The 19,531-nt window shown below is 43.6% G+C and overlaps 1 protein-coding gene across 1 annotated transcript; it reads right to left on the bottom strand.

Annotated features, from left to right (window-relative positions):
- Window positions 1–852: 852 nt before the first annotated feature.
- LOC101156200 (von Willebrand factor A domain-containing protein 5B1) lies at window positions 853–18,676 on the bottom strand. The gene is made up of 22 exons (XM_023965013.1): window positions 18,078–18,676; window positions 16,843–16,989; window positions 15,616–15,831; window positions 15,177–15,402; window positions 14,909–15,066; window positions 14,650–14,781; window positions 14,443–14,567; window positions 14,166–14,342; window positions 13,977–14,087; window positions 13,128–13,330; window positions 12,510–12,624; window positions 6,073–6,258; window positions 5,787–6,000; window positions 5,372–5,700; window positions 4,994–5,228; window positions 4,582–4,917; window positions 4,363–4,500; window positions 3,539–3,667; window positions 3,410–3,460; window positions 2,059–2,164; window positions 1,770–1,893; window positions 853–1,680 (listed from the first exon to the last, which is right to left on the bottom strand). The coding sequence occupies exons 2-22, from the start codon at window positions 16,979–16,981 to the stop codon at window positions 928–930; spliced, it is 4,203 nt and encodes a 1,400-aa protein (XP_023820781.1). The 5' UTR covers window positions 16,982–16,989; window positions 18,078–18,676; the 3' UTR covers window positions 853–927.
- Between the last annotated feature and the right edge of the window lie 855 nt (window positions 18,677–19,531).

Genomic DNA, 19,531 nt, shown 5'->3' with positions numbered 1-19,531 from the left:
ACAGAAACATGGAACGTATGTCGAAATAGGTTATTCCACAACTTAATACAACAGCAACACAATTGAGAAGACACGAGTAATTTCAAGTTTCCTTTAACCTGTTTGGTGAATTTGATTATTTTGAAGAGGAAGAGAGAATATAAAAAGGAGAAGATGAGACACGAGAAGTTCACACTGGAGTAATTGAACTATTTGGACTCTGTTTCTTTGGGGGGAAAAAAAACGTTTGTTTCTTCATGTGGACAAAAACAAGCGCTAAGAGGTGAGCTTTCCCTCTGAAATGATGCCCAGTTTAACTTAAGACATTCAGCTTTTATACCACTTTCCTTTGCCGCAGCAGAGCCAGGCTCTTTAACTGTTACCATGACAACGTGTCACACAGTGTATCAAATACTCTGCTTTTTGAGAAAAACTTTTGAGCAAAATAAATTTACTAACAATTGATTTAAAATATATTTCTTAAGTGAGCACAGTATTAGCAGGATAATGCACTTCCAGGGACTTGGCGGAAGCGGTGGACAGTGCTGGCCCCTGTGTTGTCCATAGATTTCTGATAATTCCCTCCTCATCGGGCACTATCAGTTACATAAATAATTCCGTGTGGTAAAATGTTTTTTCATGAAATTAATAAATACGTTTCCATTATTACATTCATTATGAAATCATATTTGATTTAGTAATATATTGCATTAGCCACCAACTAAACTACAGCTTATTCAGAGGGTCAAGGCATTCTTGTGTTGAGTTATAGCATAAATATATTAAAGGCCACTTGGTCTATTTTGTTAAATTCCATTAGAGTTAAATTCTATTAGACTTGGGTTAAGGTGTCTATTGATTTAAAAATATACCTTTTTTTTTTTTTTTTTGCATTTAAATGTTAAGAAGAAACGAGTGGATTTGGCTCAGTTTCCTCAGACACTTGTCTCACATGTTGTTGGGGTTGTAGCACAGCATATTGAGTTTGATGTTCTCATCCCAGTGGCGCAGCAGCAGGAACAGCTGTCTGGCTGCTCCTCTGAGGCCCGCCAGGTCCACTCCCTCCGGCAGCTCCTGACAGCGCAGCCAGAAGTCTGCTTTTGCTGCCACGAGCTCCCACTCCATGAAGTAGCCCGCACAGCGGTGCTCCAGCCAGGCCAGCGCCACAGCTGTGGCCCAGCTGGAGCCCTCCAGATCCTCTTTAGCCTGCTGGCTGCTGCCCAGAAGGTCAGCTAGCTCTACTGAGCCCTCGCATACATCTGTCTCTGAGCCTCGGCCGCTGTCTGCCTGGCCGAGGCTCTGGCTCTGTGAGAGGCCAGCAGAAAGTTCCAGAGATCCATCCTCAGAGCTGGGGAGATCAGGACCCAGAGGGGCAGGGTCTCGCTCAGACAAGTGTCTCTTTGGCAGCCTGGACTTCAGAAAAAGTGGGGTGTCGTCTGGAGTGTGGTGGAAAGGTGGAGCAGTGGGCTTGGCAAGGGAATAGGAGGAGGGGGAAAATGTGACGTGGTGGCTGGAGAGGAGGGGTTTTGCAGATGTGGATAGAGAGGGAGCACTGGGGGAGGTACAATGGAAAGCTGGGCTGAGACTGCGGCGGTGGAGGCTGTAAGGAGATGCTCTTTTAAGGCGGTCCAGAGGGATCTGGATGCAGTCGGAGTAGATCTCTGTCAGCAAAAATGCTCCCGATGCCAGCTGCAGACGCACCTGAGGAAATGGGACGAATAAGAGACTACATATACCTGTGTGCTGCTTTCTAGAATACGCTCATCTTAAAGTGTTGCAAGTCGACTAACCAGGGGAAGGTAGTCAGGAGTTTCGCTCTCAGGCTGTTTGTCCGTCTCTGCAGAAAAACAGTGGGACTTGAGAGGAACCTGCTTTCCTGATGAGATGGAGGACCTGAGTCTGCCCAGTTGGAACCTGGCATGACAAAAATTCTCAGTTTATACAAAACTCTTCTTTAACAAAGAAAAGTAGAGTCTCCAGGTTCTTACAGTTCATTTTGTTTTATGCTAGATATCAAAAGTTTAATAGAAACGTTGCATTCATTGGAGAGACGGGAGAGTTGTAAGAAAAAAGGCCCACCTGCTGCCAAAGAAGCTCTCCATTGACTTGCTCTCGATGGTTCTCTGCAAACGATGCTGTTTGATTGTAGAAGGGGCTGGAGCACAGTGACCACTGCCACTGAAATCTGAGACAACATGGTGGAGTTGGTTCATGAGCTTGGGGGCAGTTTTTGCTCATCTGACCCATAATAAAGACGCCAATATTTCAGTTGGTGGAACCACTGAAATGACCGTTAATGGTAATGGCATGAAGAATGAAGCAGTGAAGCTAAAAGACCCACGCTGATGAAAATGGGGTTTTTCGTATTTTTAACATGTTGTCGTAGCATTTCTCTAATGGTGGAGGACATGCGTTAAGAAAATTAAGCTAACGAATGCATTTTTGAGTATTTATTCTAATCACCGTAAATCAGGAGCAGACAAAAAAAATATAGTTGGGGAAAAAGAGCTAATTTGGGACATAGACTACATTCCACAACTCAGAGGTGAATTCTAATGAACTACTGATGCTCTGCAGAAACTATGTCCTAGAAAATGACAGTTCTTTTATTTTGGCTAATAAAAGCGTCTATGTCACAATTGAACAACCACTGGAAACACTTTTAAAATACCGTATTTTCCGGACTATAAGTCGCCCTTTTTTTCATAGTTTGGCAAGGGGTGCGACTTATACTCCGCAGCTACTTATATTAGAAATAAATTGAAGTAAATACATTGTTAACCCTCCTGTTATGTTCATTTGTGAGGAACAGAGATGATGTTCCTGGGTCAATTTGATGTATGAGGTATGTTAAGTGTTAGGAGTATGTTAAGTGACTCAGAGAATCAGCAAACTTTTTTTTACAATAAGCTCTTGAAGGCTAACAACATAATATTCTATTTTCCAATGATTTCATAGATTCAGAAATGCAATAAAAATGACTACATTCTACAAATACAGGATTAAAACAGAGTATTAGTTGGCCAATGATGCTTCATGAAAGGAATAAATAAATAAGCATGAGAAAGAATTACTGTGAAATTATGAGATAAACAGTCTGCTATGATTGTGTCATATGAGTTTGTGCAAGTTATTAGTTCTTGGTCTCAGATTTTGTCAAATAAATTTCCCGTCAAAATGCGACTTATAGTCCAGTGCGACTTATCTGTGTTTTTTTCTACTTTATAATGCATTTTTGGGCTGGTGCGACTTATACTCCGGAGCGACTTATAGTCCGGAAAATACGATAGCTCAATAGAAAATCAGAGTGGGGCTTTAGAGGTGGAGGTCAGGCTATTTGGTCTTACCTAACCAAACTGACCATCTGGTCAGCAGCAGGACTATCTGACTTTTCTGGCTCTAGAGAGGTTTCACTCGATGAAATACTTACTAGAATCCCAGGATGTTATGCTACATGGTGATGCTGGGGTGTCATCTCTGTCTGAGAGATACAAAGATGTTTGATGACCTAATGCCTTCAGAACAGAATGGTGTGCTGGTGTGGTTCTGCTTCTCCTACCTGTGAAGTTCCATGTTTCCTCAGCCTCCTCACTGTCTCCGCTGGTCCTCCGCCTGCCTAGACCTACAGAATAGGCCCCCAGCCTGCGACTGCTGGTCTGAGAAGTCTGCCTGTTCCATGTGTGAATCCCTGCATGCACGCAGCACCAATATAGACCAAAACATTTGATTTTATATTTGGTACTAGCTTTTAATTTAGCAGTTATCACTTAAAGGCCAGAAAAGGTTAAAAAATCATTTTGTTCAAAAGAAACCTTTAACGCTTAATCATAAAAAATTAAGGAATGATTTCACATTCCTAAAGAAAACGTTTGAGCGCTAGCTTTAAATGCAACCATAAGAGAGCACATCCCAGTGCTTTTGTGTGTCGGCCCCATTGACATTTTATGAAAACTGGACTGGCTGACCCTTCTCTGGCATTCCAAACAGGAAGTACCCACTGGGTCCAAGATGCTAAAACATCATCTACTTCCATTGAGAAATGAACAGCTAAGTTGGGGATGTGAGGGGCTGTAAGTTAGCAGAAGAGCGTGTAAACAGATGACGGGATGTGAAGGCGGGCTTACTCTGCGCCAGTGGTCCCACCAACACCTCAGGTGAGTTTCTAATGAACTACTGCAGAAACTAGAAAACGACACAGGTTTTTGGATTCTGATTTTGGCTAAAAATGGCATAATCATAACTAAAAGACCACTGGGAACTCTTTGAAAATGGATCAGATGATTATCGAAGTGGGACTTTAACAGTATTTCAATGGTGGTTGATCCAGAATAAAAAAAAGTTCCCTTTCAGGATAAAATTGATTAAAAGTATCTGGGGGCCCACCTGGTTTGTGGACATCCATGCTCTCTGACAGGCTTTTGTTGGGGAGACTGTCAGTGGTGGTGAAGGCTGTGTACATACAGATGATGTTGCAATGCTTACTGGTCTGAATAGCTTTCATACGGTGTCGTTTGGAGGAACCTACATTTAAAAACAAAAACACTGTTGTGAAAATGTTCATATTTGAAACGGTTGGGGTTGATTGTAAGGAAAAACCATCACCATGCCCAGTGACGCTGTCATTTTCTGCCATCTTCTCCATGTCTCTTATAGCTGAGCGAGCGGTCAACTGGTGAATGAGCTCCTCCCATGATTTCCTCCTTTCCTCCTCACATTCTCCACTCCCATCAGCACTTGTGATTTCCTGGTCCTCAAGGCTCCAGAGGTGCTTCAGGTCCACGGTGACCTCCCAGGACACTGGCTTGCCATTCAGGAAGCCATGAATGAGGGAGCGGCACTGACCTGGGGGAGGGTTATCTGATGGAGCAGCAGCAAAGAGGTATTCTGGGTCTGTGAGGCTGTCCCAGTCCAGGGGGGAGGCTGGGAACAGCAGGCCATCTAAATATCAGAGAGGAGAAATGGGCAGAATTGGAAATATACCAAACAGGTGTGGTTTGCAGCCATGCTTACTTACTGGAGTCAGTGAGGCTTCTGTGAGACACCGTCCCTTTAGAAGAGGGTTTTGTTTCCCCATCGCTTTCATCCAGCTTCCCTCCCAGCGTCTGATCAAATGAGACCCTCTCCAGAGCCCTCCTCAGCCGATGCATCTCTAGTTCACCTTGAGGTGATGAGAAGCTCCGTGCTGCCATGGTGGAGCGTGCCAGAGTTTTCTGTCTCCTTCTGGACTCATCTTCATCCAGATGCCTCCTCTGGTTGAACGAAAGAGAAAACTGCTTTGGTGTTAAAGCAGGAAAACAGACTTTCTCTAAAGCAGTGTGTGTCTGAAATGTGCTGCTGAGTCCTTCACATTATAATAATGTGATAACTGCCCACTGGGTTTTGGTGGCCTTGCCTTATTCGCTCTGATGTCAGGGGTTTCAGCAGAAAGGTTTTGCTCCCATGCCGGGTCTGCCCAACGAGATAAAGAGGATCTTTTGTCTGGAAGGGGCATCTTCTCAAGACCTTGAGGCAGAGACCCGGATTCCAACACCGGCCCACAGGAACAGGAGTCAGGCTGAAATACTCCGCCCGCAGAGTCTGAGTTTGAGTCGTGTGTGTGTGAATGTGTTTGAAGGCTTCGGTCACTGCTGATGGAGCAGTGAGTGAGAACGTATTGCTCCTGGATGTAAGAGCTTTCCTGGATCCTCCTCCTTATATCACTGGACCAGTCCAGCTCTACACCTGGAGTGGAGAAAGACCCAGCCGTTGTCCACTCTGGCACACTATTTCCAATAATCAAATCCAGGTTTTAGTGGTAAAGAGCTTACCTAGACTTGTTGCATAGTCTGCATCTCGTGCACAGGAAAACTCAGAAGAGATTTCTCTGGAGATTTCACAGAGAGCCTCCTCCAGGTCGGTGCCATTTGCACAAGTTGCCACCGGCATCAGCTCAGAGGCAGGAGGGGAAATATCATCATTTGACTGGCTGAAGACTGAAACCATGGAGCCACAATGTAATTCTTTATGGTCTCGCCCTTGAGTCTACAAGAAACAAACATTTAGAGTCATAAGTGTACAGATAGCCTTTTGTTTTTTGGATTTTTTTCAGCATACCTCTGTCTTCTGTGCTTTGAAATGTGTCAGGTCATAGAGAGTGCAGTATCCAATGAGGCAGTCACCAGAGTAGAGAGGAGGGATTTCATTGGGTGAAAGAAGAGCCTCCGTGTTCTCAGGTAAATACCAGTCAATCCGGACATCAGTCAGCACAGGTTCAAATGCCTTTTTTAGAGACTTGATTAGCTGCAGAAAAGGATAAAACTAAACTTTAACTTTTACCTCAATAAAGAATTCTGTTTTTAAAAAAAATGAAGGGACAACTTTGCACATCTGAAATTTGACAGAGATCTTAAAGTGAATGACTACTGGTAATTAATCCCCCCAAAAACTCAGTGTTTAAGCAGAAGCAAATTGTGAGATTATTGTTGATGCAGAGCAGGGGTCTGTGACCTGTGGCTCCAACCTGCAACCTATGGTTTTTACTGCTCCATTGTGGCTCTCTGGTTATAGAAAGTTTTTTTTTTTTGGTTTACAAAATAAGTAAAAAGTAAAGTGCATTAAAAAAAGGTAAAGTAAACTACCTTCAACTTTATGCACTACATTTTAACAGTTAAAGGACAGTGTGGACTGGGTTTTGTGCGTCTTGTGTCACAGAAAATCAATTGGAGGCCAAAAAACACCACCAGAATCAAGGCGCGCACGATTATAAAACACATGAACACATTTCATGATTTTAAGTATGTCTTATGGCTCAAAAATACAGTAAAAGTCATTTAATTAGCTCTGATTTCATTTTGTTTCATTGGATTTATGCATTTTTTTGTCTGAGATGCACCATGAATAGCAAAATAAACAGTTTTTCTTTTAAATCACTGCTGGTGTTACACTATACTACTACTATTACTACATTGAGATGATTTTATGTGAAACAGGGTGTCTTATTTTGAAAGAAATTCATGTGAACTTCTGTCAAAAGTTATAAACTATTTTTAAACTTTTAAACTATATTTATGACCCGGTCAAAATTAATAATGCATTTGAAAACTTTTATAAAAACCTGTACACACCGCAGATCAATCCGTCAGAGCAAAGTATTGACTCATTTCTTAATAATGTAAACCTACCCAGGCTAAATGAGGATCAAATCACAAACTTAGATTCTCCGCTCTCGCTGTCTGAACTTCATGAAGCTCTGTTACTTATGCCCAATGGTAAAGCACCAGGGCCTGACGGCTTTCCTGCTGAGTTTTATAAAGAATTCTGGGAACAACTGGCACCAACATTTTATAAAACGGTCACATCTATTAATGAGAGCCAATCAATGCCACCTAACATGAACTCAGCCAACATAATTCTTCTTCTAAAACCAGACAAAGATCCCACTAGTCCTTCAAGCTATCGCCCTATTTCTCTAATCAATGCAGATGTAAAAATCATCTGCAAAGCACTAGCACAGAGAATAGAAAAAATCACTCCTCACATAATTCACTTCGACCAGACTGGATTCATCAAAGGCAGACACTCGGATGATAATGTCCGTAGACTAGTTAATATAATAGACTTTGCCACCATTGAAAACCAGGAAATGACGGTACTATCGCTGGATGCTGAAAAAGCCTTTGACAGAGTAAATTGGAAGTTCCTTATTGCTGCCCTCCATAAGTTTGGTTTTGGAGAAGCATTCATCAATTGGATCAAAATATTATATCACAACCCCAATGCATCAGTTAGAACTAATAAACAGACTTCAAACAGGTTTTTTCTTGGAAGAGGAACCAGACAGGGCTGCCCACTCTCTCCTTCTCTTTTTGCTATATTCATTGAGCCTTTAGCTGCAGCAATAAGACAGAATGAGAGCATTATAGGAATAAAAACCAAACACAGCCATCATAAAATTAGTCTTTATGCGGATGACATATTACTGTTTTTAAGGAATTTACATTCTGTAAATGAAACAGCAATGATCATAAATGAATTCTCCTCCATATCAGACTATTCCATTAATTGGAATAAGTCTGTTTTATTACCACTCAACAGGAATATGGATCAAAGACTCACAATTCCAGTTAAAACAGGAAATATCAAATATCTGGGTATCTACTTTTCCCCCAAACTATCAGAACTGGTGCAGCTAAACCACACCCCATTACTGAAAAGCATACAGGACGATCTAACACGCTGGACCAACCTGCCTCTGTCCCTTATGGGCAAGGTAGCCACGGTTAAAATGAAAATCTTACCCAAGGTTAATTATCTCTTCTCAATGATTCCCACACAACTGCCGTTAAAATGGTTCAAAACATTAGACTCATCCATATCAAGCTTTCTATGGAACAACAAACCTGCAAAAATTAGTCTAAAAACTTTAAAATCTGCAAAAAGCTGTGGAGGATTAGAATTACCTAACTTCCACAAATACTTTCTTGCAAATAGATTACAATACATCTTAAAATGGTTAAAAAATAATCCAGAAACTAACTCATGGTTAGACTTGGAACAGGCGTTATGTGGAAAGATCAACCTATCAGATCTTCCATTTATTAGCCAAACAGTTAAAAAACAGGATTGTTTCAAAAGCATTAATATAAATGCCACTTTAACAGCCTGGTGGAAATTTCTCAAAATATCAAAATCATCAATTCAACCGTGCAAATTGACACCCATCTGGAACAACCCGGACATCCTTATTAACAAAAAAATGATTCACTTCCCAGCTTGGCAAGCAGGGGGCATAAAACAACTAGAGCACGTAATTACTGATAGAAGATTCATAACTCCCCAGGAACTTCAAGACAAATATGGAATAAATAACTTCTTGGAATATCAGCAACTTAAATCAAGTATTACTAAAAAGTATAAACTTAAAGACGACGATTTAAAGCTACCAGATGTAGTTACCACTCTGATTAATTTTTCAATGAATAGAACTCTCTCCAAAATATACAAACTTTTATGTAATTTAGATAACAATATTGCCCTTCCAACAAAAAAATGGGATGCAGATTTGAGCATCAGCACAGATGAAAGCTTCTGGTCAGAACTCTGTCTAAACACCTTTAAACTGACAAAAAGTCCAAATCTGCAGCTAATCCATCTCAAAACTCTTCACAGAATTTACTACACTGGACAGAGGATGTTCAAGATGGGTCTCAGTAACTCAGACATTTGCGAGCACTGTGATAATAATCTACCCGACAGCTACATGCATGCACTGTGGTTCTGCACTCCTGTCCAGGCTCTCTGGCAGCAGGTATGTGCCGATTTATCAGTCTGGCTTAAGGTTTCAATCACTGCCTCACCGTCACTTTGTGTGCTTGGTGACATGAGTGCCATCGATATAGAAGAAGGATTAGCATCTATCATTTTCATAACTCTTTGTATTGCCAAAAAAACTATTTTAATAAATTGGAAAAACAAGAAAAATATAAACATAAGTCAACACAGAAATCTGCTGTTTGATCATATCAGCTTGGAAAAAATGTCAGCCCAAAGCTCAAGTAACTTTGAAAGAATTCGGTCTCTCTGAACTCCTGTGGTTGACTCCATGACTTAGGGGGTGGGGGGCTTGGTCGTCGCTGCTCCTTGCCCCTCTGCTGTGGTTTGGGGTGGGGGTCGGGGCTTCCGGTGCCTGGCGGGGGCGGTGGGGGGCTCCGTTGGTCGGGGGGTCGGGTCCGGTGCCTGGGTGGGGCGGGCTGGGGCGCTGCGTGGTCCTCTGGGCTTGGGTGTGGGGGTGCGTGGTGGGGGGGTGGTCTGGCTTGGCTTGGGGGGGTGGTCCCTTTGCCTGTGCTGGGGGGGGTTGGCGGGGGGCCCTGCTCGGGGGGGGGGGGCCCAGCGGCGCCGGATGGGCTGCCCATCTGCACCTGGGGCTGGGATCGGCCCTTCCCTGGCTCTGGGACGGGACGGGACAACCCTCTCGGGGCCCCCGGTCGCTCTGGGTGTCACCCGCTTCGGCTGCGGGGTCTGGGGTGGGGTGGGGTGGGGGGCTTGTCGGCCCTGTCCTGTGGGGGGGCGTTCTGGGGGGGAGGGGGGCCCATTATTGGTACGGGTCGGGGGGGGCTAACGGGTCGGGGTCTCCGCTGAGGCAATCGGTGGTTGCCTCGGCCGGTGGGCCTCCTCGGTCCCGTCGAGGCCTGACCAGAGCTCCTCTAGGGCCGGCGTCTGGGGGTGGGGGCCTGGGCTTGCTCCGGGGGGGGCGACGCTTTCTGGCTCCTCTCTCTCTGTGTGGGGTGGGTGGTGCCGGGCCTGGGGTGTCGGCGCCTCCGGGGGTGGGGCCCCTGGGCTGGGTGGCCCTGGCCCCTTTGCTGGGGGGGGGGCTGGGGGACGGCTGTTTGACCACCAGGGGACAGTCTACCAGCTGTCCCCAACTTACCCCCTTCCTCATATAACCTCATATTAGGGTGAGGGGGTGGGGGGCCTAGCCTGCGATGCGCCTTGGGGGGGGGGGGGGGGGGGGCTACTTGGCAGTGGCCCCCCTCCTATGGTTGCCGTATGGAGTGGGCCCCCCTCTTTCGGTTTTATTTGCACCTTAGACATGTAGGGTCCTTGGTAGGGGGGGTGCTTGGACATCACTGCAAGCAAGCAGCAGATGTCCTCCTGGCACCCTACCCGCCAATTTTAACCGCACCTTAGACATTTAGGGCCCCTTGGTGTGGAGGGTGAGGGGACATCACTGTGAGTAATCAGGAGATGTCCCCTTAGTGCCCTACTCGCCAATTTTAACTGCACCCCCCTTAGTACACACACCCCTCCCCCTTCAATATATACACTCAAACATAAACACACACACATGCACACAAACACCCTCTCAAACACCCATACACGCACACACATTTTACAAGGAAGGTGGGACCTGGGTCCATCTGTCCCCTACCCCTTCCCTGGTGGGGGGTGTGGGCCCCTTGGCGATGGCGGCCGTGTCCCTTGGGTGCCGGCTCCCTGGGCCCGGCGGTGCTCTCTCCGCACGGTGGGGGGGTTCATATTACACCTGAGCCGGGGGTGTTCGTGTCCCTGGGGGGTGGGTCCTGGTCATTGCCCCTGGGCGCTGGGCCCCGCCAAACTTCCAACATGGCCGAGCCTGGTCGGGCCATATTTATAACACCCCTTGTGGGCCGCCCTTCTTCCCCCGGGGTTCCCCCCTCCTGGGCGGGGGCGGCGGGCCCCTGCCTTGCTCCTACCTGGACCAACCGTGGGCCGGGTGGGTGGCTGCCTGGGGTGCGGAGCTGGTCTCCCTTGGGGGGTCCTGGCTCGTACCTGGGGTCGGGGCGGGGGGATGCCCGGAACTCCTGGGTGGTGGTGGGGTGCTCGTCTGGGGCTGTGGGCGTCCCTCTCCGGTGGGGCCCTGCATTGGGCTCTTCCGGCGCGGCGGGGGGGCTGCTTTCCTGGCTGGGCTGGGGCGGCGCTCTCTTTCCCTCCGCGCCTCCCTGCTCTCTGGCTCTGGGGGCCTCGCGGCGGTCCTGCTGGCCCTGGCCTGGGTGGCGGTCTTGGTCGCCCGGGGGGCGGTTGTTCCCTGCCTGTTCCCGTGTGGCGTTGGGGGAATTCCGGCTGCCGCTGCTGCTGCGGCGGGGGTCTGGGTGTGGGGGTGGCTGGGCGCTCCTCCTCCTTCTTTTCACATTCCACCATCCATTTTAGAAGAACATGAACACTCACTTGAGCACAGGTGTTAGCTCACCTTTGCACTAATAGTTTGCATGATTGAATGGATGAAAGATTTCACACTAGTTGGTTTTAAGGCATAGGTATGCGTTCGTGAACACTATCTGTTTTGTGTACATGTTGACATGTGGACATTTTTGCAGCTAGCAGGTGTGCTGATAATATTTGAGTGTGTGTGAACAGGCCCCGCCCTTTTTGTACTACATTTGAACCGTACCGTAATGATAAACAACCAGTAAACCTGTCTGCTCTATGCTGCTTCATGGTCTTACCCCCCTCCCCTCCTATTATCACCCTCCTACCCCCCCCTCTCTCTAACGTCCCTCTCTCTTTTTCCCCTCTTTCCTTTTCCGTCCGGTCCAACACCAAAGATTTTCAAACATGATTGAAATTAATAAAGTTTGGCCTCAATTACAAAAGGGGTTTATTCAGACATACCTTTGGTTTGTCTGAAGATTAATAACCCCTCTTGTTAAAATAAAATATGTCCAACACAAGAGGCCCTCAGCTCTCATCTGTTTGCCTAGCTGTTGGACAGGACAAGTTTAAAAAAAAAAAAAAAAAAGTTATAAACTATTTCATTTTCTAAAAAAAAAGTACTCTTTATTTTTGTTTTATTTATGCACAGAAACAATATCTAATTTGCATTTATCATAATACTACCAATAACATAAATATATCAGGGTCTTTTTTTTTTTAAAGGTAAATTAAGACTTTGTAGCTCAAATTGGGCTGTGGTCATTAAGAAATCGACCTGAATGTCTCTTTCATTGTTGAAGGTTACTGACCCCTGTTGTTAAGTGATGTATAGTTCTCCAGCAGGTGGCAGTGTTGCAGCTCACCTTGGGCTGGAGTCTCTCATCATCATCCAAGAACTCTGTAAGCCCTCCTGTCAGCTTTGCAATACCCTGCAAGAGTCTCCTGCAGGCTCGAGGACCAAGGCCCAATCCAAAGTATCTACATTGGTAAAAACACAAACAAACATGAACATGCTTCAAATTCATACAAAAAAAATTCAGCTGGTTAATTGATAAGAGAAATATGTTAGCTATGTATATGTTATACTAAACATTTTAAATACTTAGCATTGAACGCATGAGAAGTACAAAGGGATGAGTGTAATGGACAACAAACAGAAATGTCCAGATCATAGACAGACAGAGGAAAAAGTCAGTTCAGCAGCTGAATACTAATCAGGCATGAATGGAGTTGTTCTGCAATGATAAAGAGCCTTGGAAAAACTGATGGGCGTGACTCTTACTGCAGAGCAGAGCACTTAACGGGATTACTGGGTGGGGCTGACAGAAATTTTAACCTTTTCCTCCATCCGCGGTGTTTTGCGTTCTGAAATTCAGGACGTCTGTTTGCTGCTGCCCCACACACTTCCATCCCTCATGCTTCACTTGTTTGAACTGACCTCATTTTTACTTTTTCCTGCGTTGTGATAAACATGTTCCTACCTGCCAGCACATGTGTTTCTGCGCACCAACTCCAGCACTTTAGCCACATTGCTCACGGATCCATCTGTGATGATGAAGACCTGGCGAGGGTACATGCGCTTCATGGGCTGCTGGTAGAGCCAAGTGAGCGCCCCCAGCAGGTTGGTTCCTCTCATGTCAGCTCTCATCCTCTGGATGTACTCATAGGCCTGTATTAGGGTTACCTGAATCCATATGTAGATTAAAATACATTGAGGACACAATTAGAGCTACTGTAAAGCAAACAACATCTGTTTGGTCCTACTGCCACTGCAAACACAACCTGAGATTAGTTTACTGTTTGACGTTCGATACCATTCACACGAAGAGGAGTTCAGGTCCTCTCTAATAAAGAAAGCTCAGTCATATACAAATTAGCACCTGTCTGAAATCACCTCAGCTCACACTGTGGACAAACATGCCCAGTAGGGCAGAAGAGAGACGGACATCTCCTGCCTGAGTGAAAATGCATGAAAGGCTACCATATGGTGGGGAAAATGTGCAGACTGTTTGTCCTTCCAGCCTCTGGTCTGGAGAAAACCTGATACTCTGCTACTAAGGCAACGTAAGGAACAGACCTTTCGCCTGATTAGGGAGAAGGCAAAATAGAACAGATAGTTTGGCACGGTTAAAAAAAAAAAAAAACATCTACTTCCATCGAACAAAATGCAATTTTTTTTGAAATCTTGTTTTTTCCCTAACAAATTATTCAAAATGTACAAGTTTAATACTATTTATTTTTATACTATATATTTAAATTCAAGAACCCCACATTTAGTGTGTTCTGAAACAGGCGTCAAATGCCCTGTTTGTACGTAGCTATACACTAACATCAGTGCAGAGTTTGCTGGAGGTGAAGAGCGGTTTGACAGTAGTCCCGAATCCAACAATGTTGAGCATGGTACCAGCAGGCAAACTCTTTAAGGCCAGCACCATGGCTTCCTGATGAAACAAGACAGAAGATCTGAGTCACACATTTGCCAGAACCTTAATGTGACATTTTAAGTTTTACCAGCTCACTTTGACACGTTGGATGCTGGTGCCACTCATGCTGCCGCTGCGATCGACAAGGAACAGCAGCTCCCTGCAGGCTTTGTGCAGCTCCAATGGTTCAGACAGCAGATCAGGGCAGAAATTCAGCATCAAGACTGGGCTGCTGAGAATGTCCTTGTGGTATCGCCTCCTAACAAACTCCAGCTTCACAATGGGAATATCATCACATCAGCAGTGAGATACAAACTGGTGTTTGTAAAGGCTTTAAAGTTCAAATCAGCAGTAGTTAAAGCACTTGTTCAACCTTTTTCTCTGGGTCGGAATCTTTGCGGGTGCATCGGATGAAATCACGGCGGGAACAGATCTGCTGGTTGTACTGGCTGAAGGAGAGTCTGCCTCTTTCAAAGATCACCTGTGGACTGTGAGGCTCTGTGGAAGAGTAGAGAGATAGATCTTAACAGAATTCAGCAGATCATGTTGATGTTTATCTGAAAATGTTCTGATTACTCACCACTCAAGTGTAAAATGATTTCGATATGTCTGTCATATGGATGCTCCTGAGCCAAGGTGATGTATGTGGCAGAAGCCCTTTGGGCACTTGGATCAGCATCAGCTCTTAGGGCATGAGTTGGACTTTCCAGTCCTAAAAAAAAAAAGGTTAAAACATCGTTATATTTAAACCTTTATGCTGTAGTGCTAGGCTGTTTTCATTAGGGTTTTGAGCATTATATTTTTCAGCTGAGCCAGAATCCTCTTAAAAAAGACCCTACCAGCCAGCAGACAGGCCCCTCTGACCAGGAGCTGGAAACTCAGCTCATAAGGTGCCAGGTTAGCTGCAGGACTTGTGAAGAAGTGATGACAACACTGCTGCTCAGAGCCTAAGCTTCTGTCTTGTTTTCCTGATGTGGCACCAAAGCAGCTGGTCGCCCTTAGAAAAGTGATATTTTTATTATTGTAAAGGCTGAACGCATCAGTCCTCATACATCTTTTTTTAAATTCCATTTCAGTGTAAAATTGTACAAAAGCCATCATGGATACCCAGTTTCCTCAGATTTCCCTCCATTTTCAGTCTTGCTTGCAGTTGTGTGGCTTCTGACAATCGGAGTGAGTACGGTTGGGTAGACGACACGGATGGCTCCATTTTCTAAAGTGGGGAGTTCTAGTGTGGTGCTGATAATGACAGATACTATTTCCATGGGGCCAATGAGTCCACAACCAACAATAAAGGTGGTTCTTTCTAGATCTTCATCCAGGATGAGATGTCCTAAACTCAAAATGAATAGATTATAATAAGATAGGCATTGTTAAATTATAAACTTTATTTTAATTTTTTAGGTCTGCATCTTGACACAAATTATTCCTTCTTTGTTATACCACAACAAATTTCTCCCACTGTGCTTTCCAAATTATCGCTCACAACCGCATGCCTCTCTGGCAGCACTGTCAGTAAATACAGCATCGTTTGTTCTCTCCTCACCGTTGGTGCATTGCATGTCCAGGCTGGATGCTCCACAGCAGCTCCACTCAGGACCGTTCCCACGGTGTGCATCAAGGCCAGGTCCAGAGCAACAGTCCAAGCAGCAGTCTTTCAGCTTCCCTCGGCTCTGAATCTGCACCCGCATCAGCCGGCCAGCAATCACAGCTTCGTACCCCACAACCATTTCCTTTTCTCCAAGTGGGTACACAAACACTCCTTCATGAAAGATTCAGAAAAGTACAAGAAAAACTGTTACTTTCTTCAAAACATACCTACTAAAATCCACAGAGCTGAACCAGACTTCAAATTCCATGTGAAAAAGTGTCAAAGTAAAACTCTGGTTCCAAACAAGTCAAAATGGCACGTAGATCTTTAAAGCAGATGTCAATAATCTGTAAATTGCATCGATTCATCCATTATGAAAAACTGGGTAACTTTGAGTTTGAAACACCTCTCAAGAAATGATTAACCATCAAAATATGTGAAAGAAAGTTGTACTAAAAAGACGCATAAGGAAGAACTGTGGCAAAAGGTCCAAAAGAAGCAAAGACTGTTTTTCCAGAAACTATTATCCTTTAAAATATATGTTCTTTGGTGGAAGAGCCTAGAGTCCAAAACCTTTACCAATCAAAGACATGTAGAGCATCCTTAAATCCTTATTTAGGACAACAACAACCCTCGACTGTTGTTTGCTTTAAAAAAAATCAGTTGGTCGGCAAAGTTCTTAAATTTACATCTCTTCTGTCTTAAAGTAGAGAGGATGCCATATCTGCGCTAACTGAATGACTTTAAAATAACTCATACATTTGATAAAATCTTTTCAACATTTATGACCGAATACTTTTGCTTTGACAGATGGATGAAGCCATCAATATTGCATATTTTATTTTCAAATGAGGAAATGCAACCAAAATTTCTTTGCTCTGGAAACAGCCAAGTAGCTTCCATTTTCCTCAACCACTGCAGCTTAGTAATGTGACATTTGACATTAATTAGAAATTGATCTATTTTTGCTTAAAGCAAAGCGCATATAAAAATTGTATCTTTAAGTGATCTAAATCAAATAGAAGGCAAAACTTTAAATTGCTCATTTTTAAAATTTATATTTTTTGTTATAATACTTTTTATTGCAATATTTTGTTGCTCTTGAAACATTATAACAACACAGAATCTAAATGTTTTATATTTTTCCTAGGATGGTCCCAGTTTTAGGGAGCAGAGACTCACCTTCCACAGACTCCAGATCAGCGTTAGCATATGTAAGTTGAGCTGTGATGCCCAAGGCGCATCCATTTGCACAAGACTTGATGCAGGAGGCTTTAAGTAACAATGGTTCCCACGTCGAGCGGTTTCTCAGCCCCACCATCTTTTTGTCTTAAAAAGATGGAAACACAGATTAGCGACAGATTGGGATTTTCCCTGTGCAGGCATAAAGATGTGTGAGCAGAAATGCTCTCATTTCATATTTGGCAAAATTCTCTAAAAAGTTTGAGATTTAACTTTTACTTTTCAAATCAATTCAATTCAGTTCTATTTATATATCCCAATATTACAACAATAGTCGTCTTAATGGGCTTCTTACCAGTAATTAAACAGACTACACTAAACTGGGCATCCCTGCCCTTGGACCCCCCTTTTGTGTTCAAACCTTGCAAAATAACAGCAACATTTTTTTTTCCTCCTAACACCTGTTAGTGTTTTTTATGTACACACCAACGGGACATTTAACCAAACTGTCTTCTCTCTTAGCAACCACTTGTGATGCTTAGTGCACAATACATTTAGTTAATCATTAACCTTACAGTTTAGTACTTATTGGCCCATGCATCAAGTCTAGTATCTGAAATTAACAACCAGTATGCAAAGTCATGTACAGCTTTCACCTTACCTCATTTCAAAGTGTTTGTGTGTTTAAAAAAAATAAAGCTTAGCAAAATCATTTTTTAATAGTTTTTCACTTAAAGGATACAAAGATCTCCTAGGAAAAGGTAAAGCACATAAAATAGTGTGTGAGGATGCACACATGGGTGGTTTTGTGTGTGTATTCAGGTAATGGCTCTCTCACATATACTTTCCAAACACGATCAACATCCTCCATCTGGCTACTGCACTCTCAGCTCATAACAAGCTAATAAATGCCTGGTTTGTTAAAGCAGAACAAACTGTTGCCATCAGAGGAAGAACCAAATCTCTCCCTGTCTGTTACACAAACGGCTGAACAGCAGAGCTCTGGAAGGACATAAGAATGATCCTAAAGCAACCTCATAGCTGCATGATATCAATCACTGTGTTAAAGGATCGGCTGAAGTTTGACTTCATTCGTAATTCAGAATAAACCCCATTATATCAAGATATCTTTAATGAGCAGTTTTAAAATGTCCAAAAATCACTGTTAGGTTTAAAACCAGATAGCTGAGAGTGAGCTCAGATTACAGGTAAGACAATCATTGGCTAATACTTACTGTTCTGTTCAATGCAGTGTTGGATAGTTTGCTCCTGTCCTCAGTCTCTGCATCAGTCCAACACGTGTGGCCGTGGCTCCCTCACTGACAGGCGAGAGGAGTTTTCCCAGGAAGGGACACGGCTCTACCCGGGCTCTCTTCCTAGTCTCTGTCCTGCTAAACCCACCAGCTGTCCTGGAAAGAAAGTTCCTTCACAATGCAAAGCTGCTGCACACTTCATGAAGGCAAAGCTCCCCCTCTGATGAGATGCGTGCTGGCACCAAACCTACCCGAATCTGCCTACAATCTAGAATTTCCATAGAACTAGTTGAAGTGTCATTGATCGTTCACCAGAGCACAGCTGTGTAAAAACCTGCTCTCCCTGGTAAATGTCATCTGCTTACCTGCTGACCTGAAGCGCCGGGCAGATAAGAAACTATGATTGTGAACCTGCTGTTCAGCCACAAGATACCACACAACGTTAAGTGAGGCAGAGCCTGCTTTTCATCCAGACAATTGGCTGTGATGGTAGCAGCCCCCATAATTCATAGCTAAAGGCTTACTGGAGAGAGAGAGGGCGGGGGGTGTTTTTCCTTTACCAACAGGTCAGTCCGACGGCAGAGCAGCAGCAGCAGAAACAGCAGGAGGAGGAAGGTGAGCCCAAAGAAGCAGCAGTTTCTTTTTTAACCACTGGTCCAAAATTACAGAGTATTATTATAATTATTATTAATATTTGGGGTTTAGATGAAAAAATGAGACTAATATTTGCAATCGTTGGTCTCTGTTTTTATGGATATTTCATGTAAGATATTTTAACATTCAAGAAACAACAAATATACACATATGATTGCAAAAAAAGTTATACAATAATTTTAATGAACAATAAAGATATTGATATTATAAATTTTGTAGCTTTATAATGAATATTAATATAAAGAGGATGCTATATGCAACCCACACACAGTCAGAGGACTTTCCTGCCACCATGTGGCCTCATTCTGTTTTTGCATCATAAATTGGATTTACAACTCAATAAAATTTGATTCCATGTTGATTCATATTTCAATTTTCATTCAGAATGTAAAGTCCATTCTATTTAGCTTGGTCATAGAAAAGGGGTATTACAAATCTAGTGATTTCAATTAAAAGATTAATTTAAAGAAGAGTTTTTAAAACTAGAATATTCAAATTCTTGAATGAAAAATAAATTGAAAACCTTGATTTGCCTAAAAAAAAGTGAAAAACTATTTCAAACTTAAATTAAAATAAATGTTTTTTTTTAATCCCTGCCCATACGAGTACATAAACAGATAGACCAGATGAATAGCTAATAATGTAATTAATCCTAAGTCAAAACAAACAGATGAGTTTATCGTCAGAGGGTATGCTACTCTGAGGAATCTTTTTGTATTTAAATATATTATTGGACGTAAATGAAACTCCTCCTGTATATTTTGCCGTCATATTCTCTCAGT

Source organism: Oryzias latipes, chromosome 17 (assembly GCF_002234675.1).
Source record: "Oryzias latipes chromosome 17, ASM223467v1".
In the NCBI taxonomy this organism is placed as follows: domain Eukaryota; kingdom Metazoa; phylum Chordata; class Actinopteri; order Beloniformes; family Adrianichthyidae; genus Oryzias; species Oryzias latipes.
This window is presented reverse-complemented; position numbering and strand designations above follow the sequence as displayed.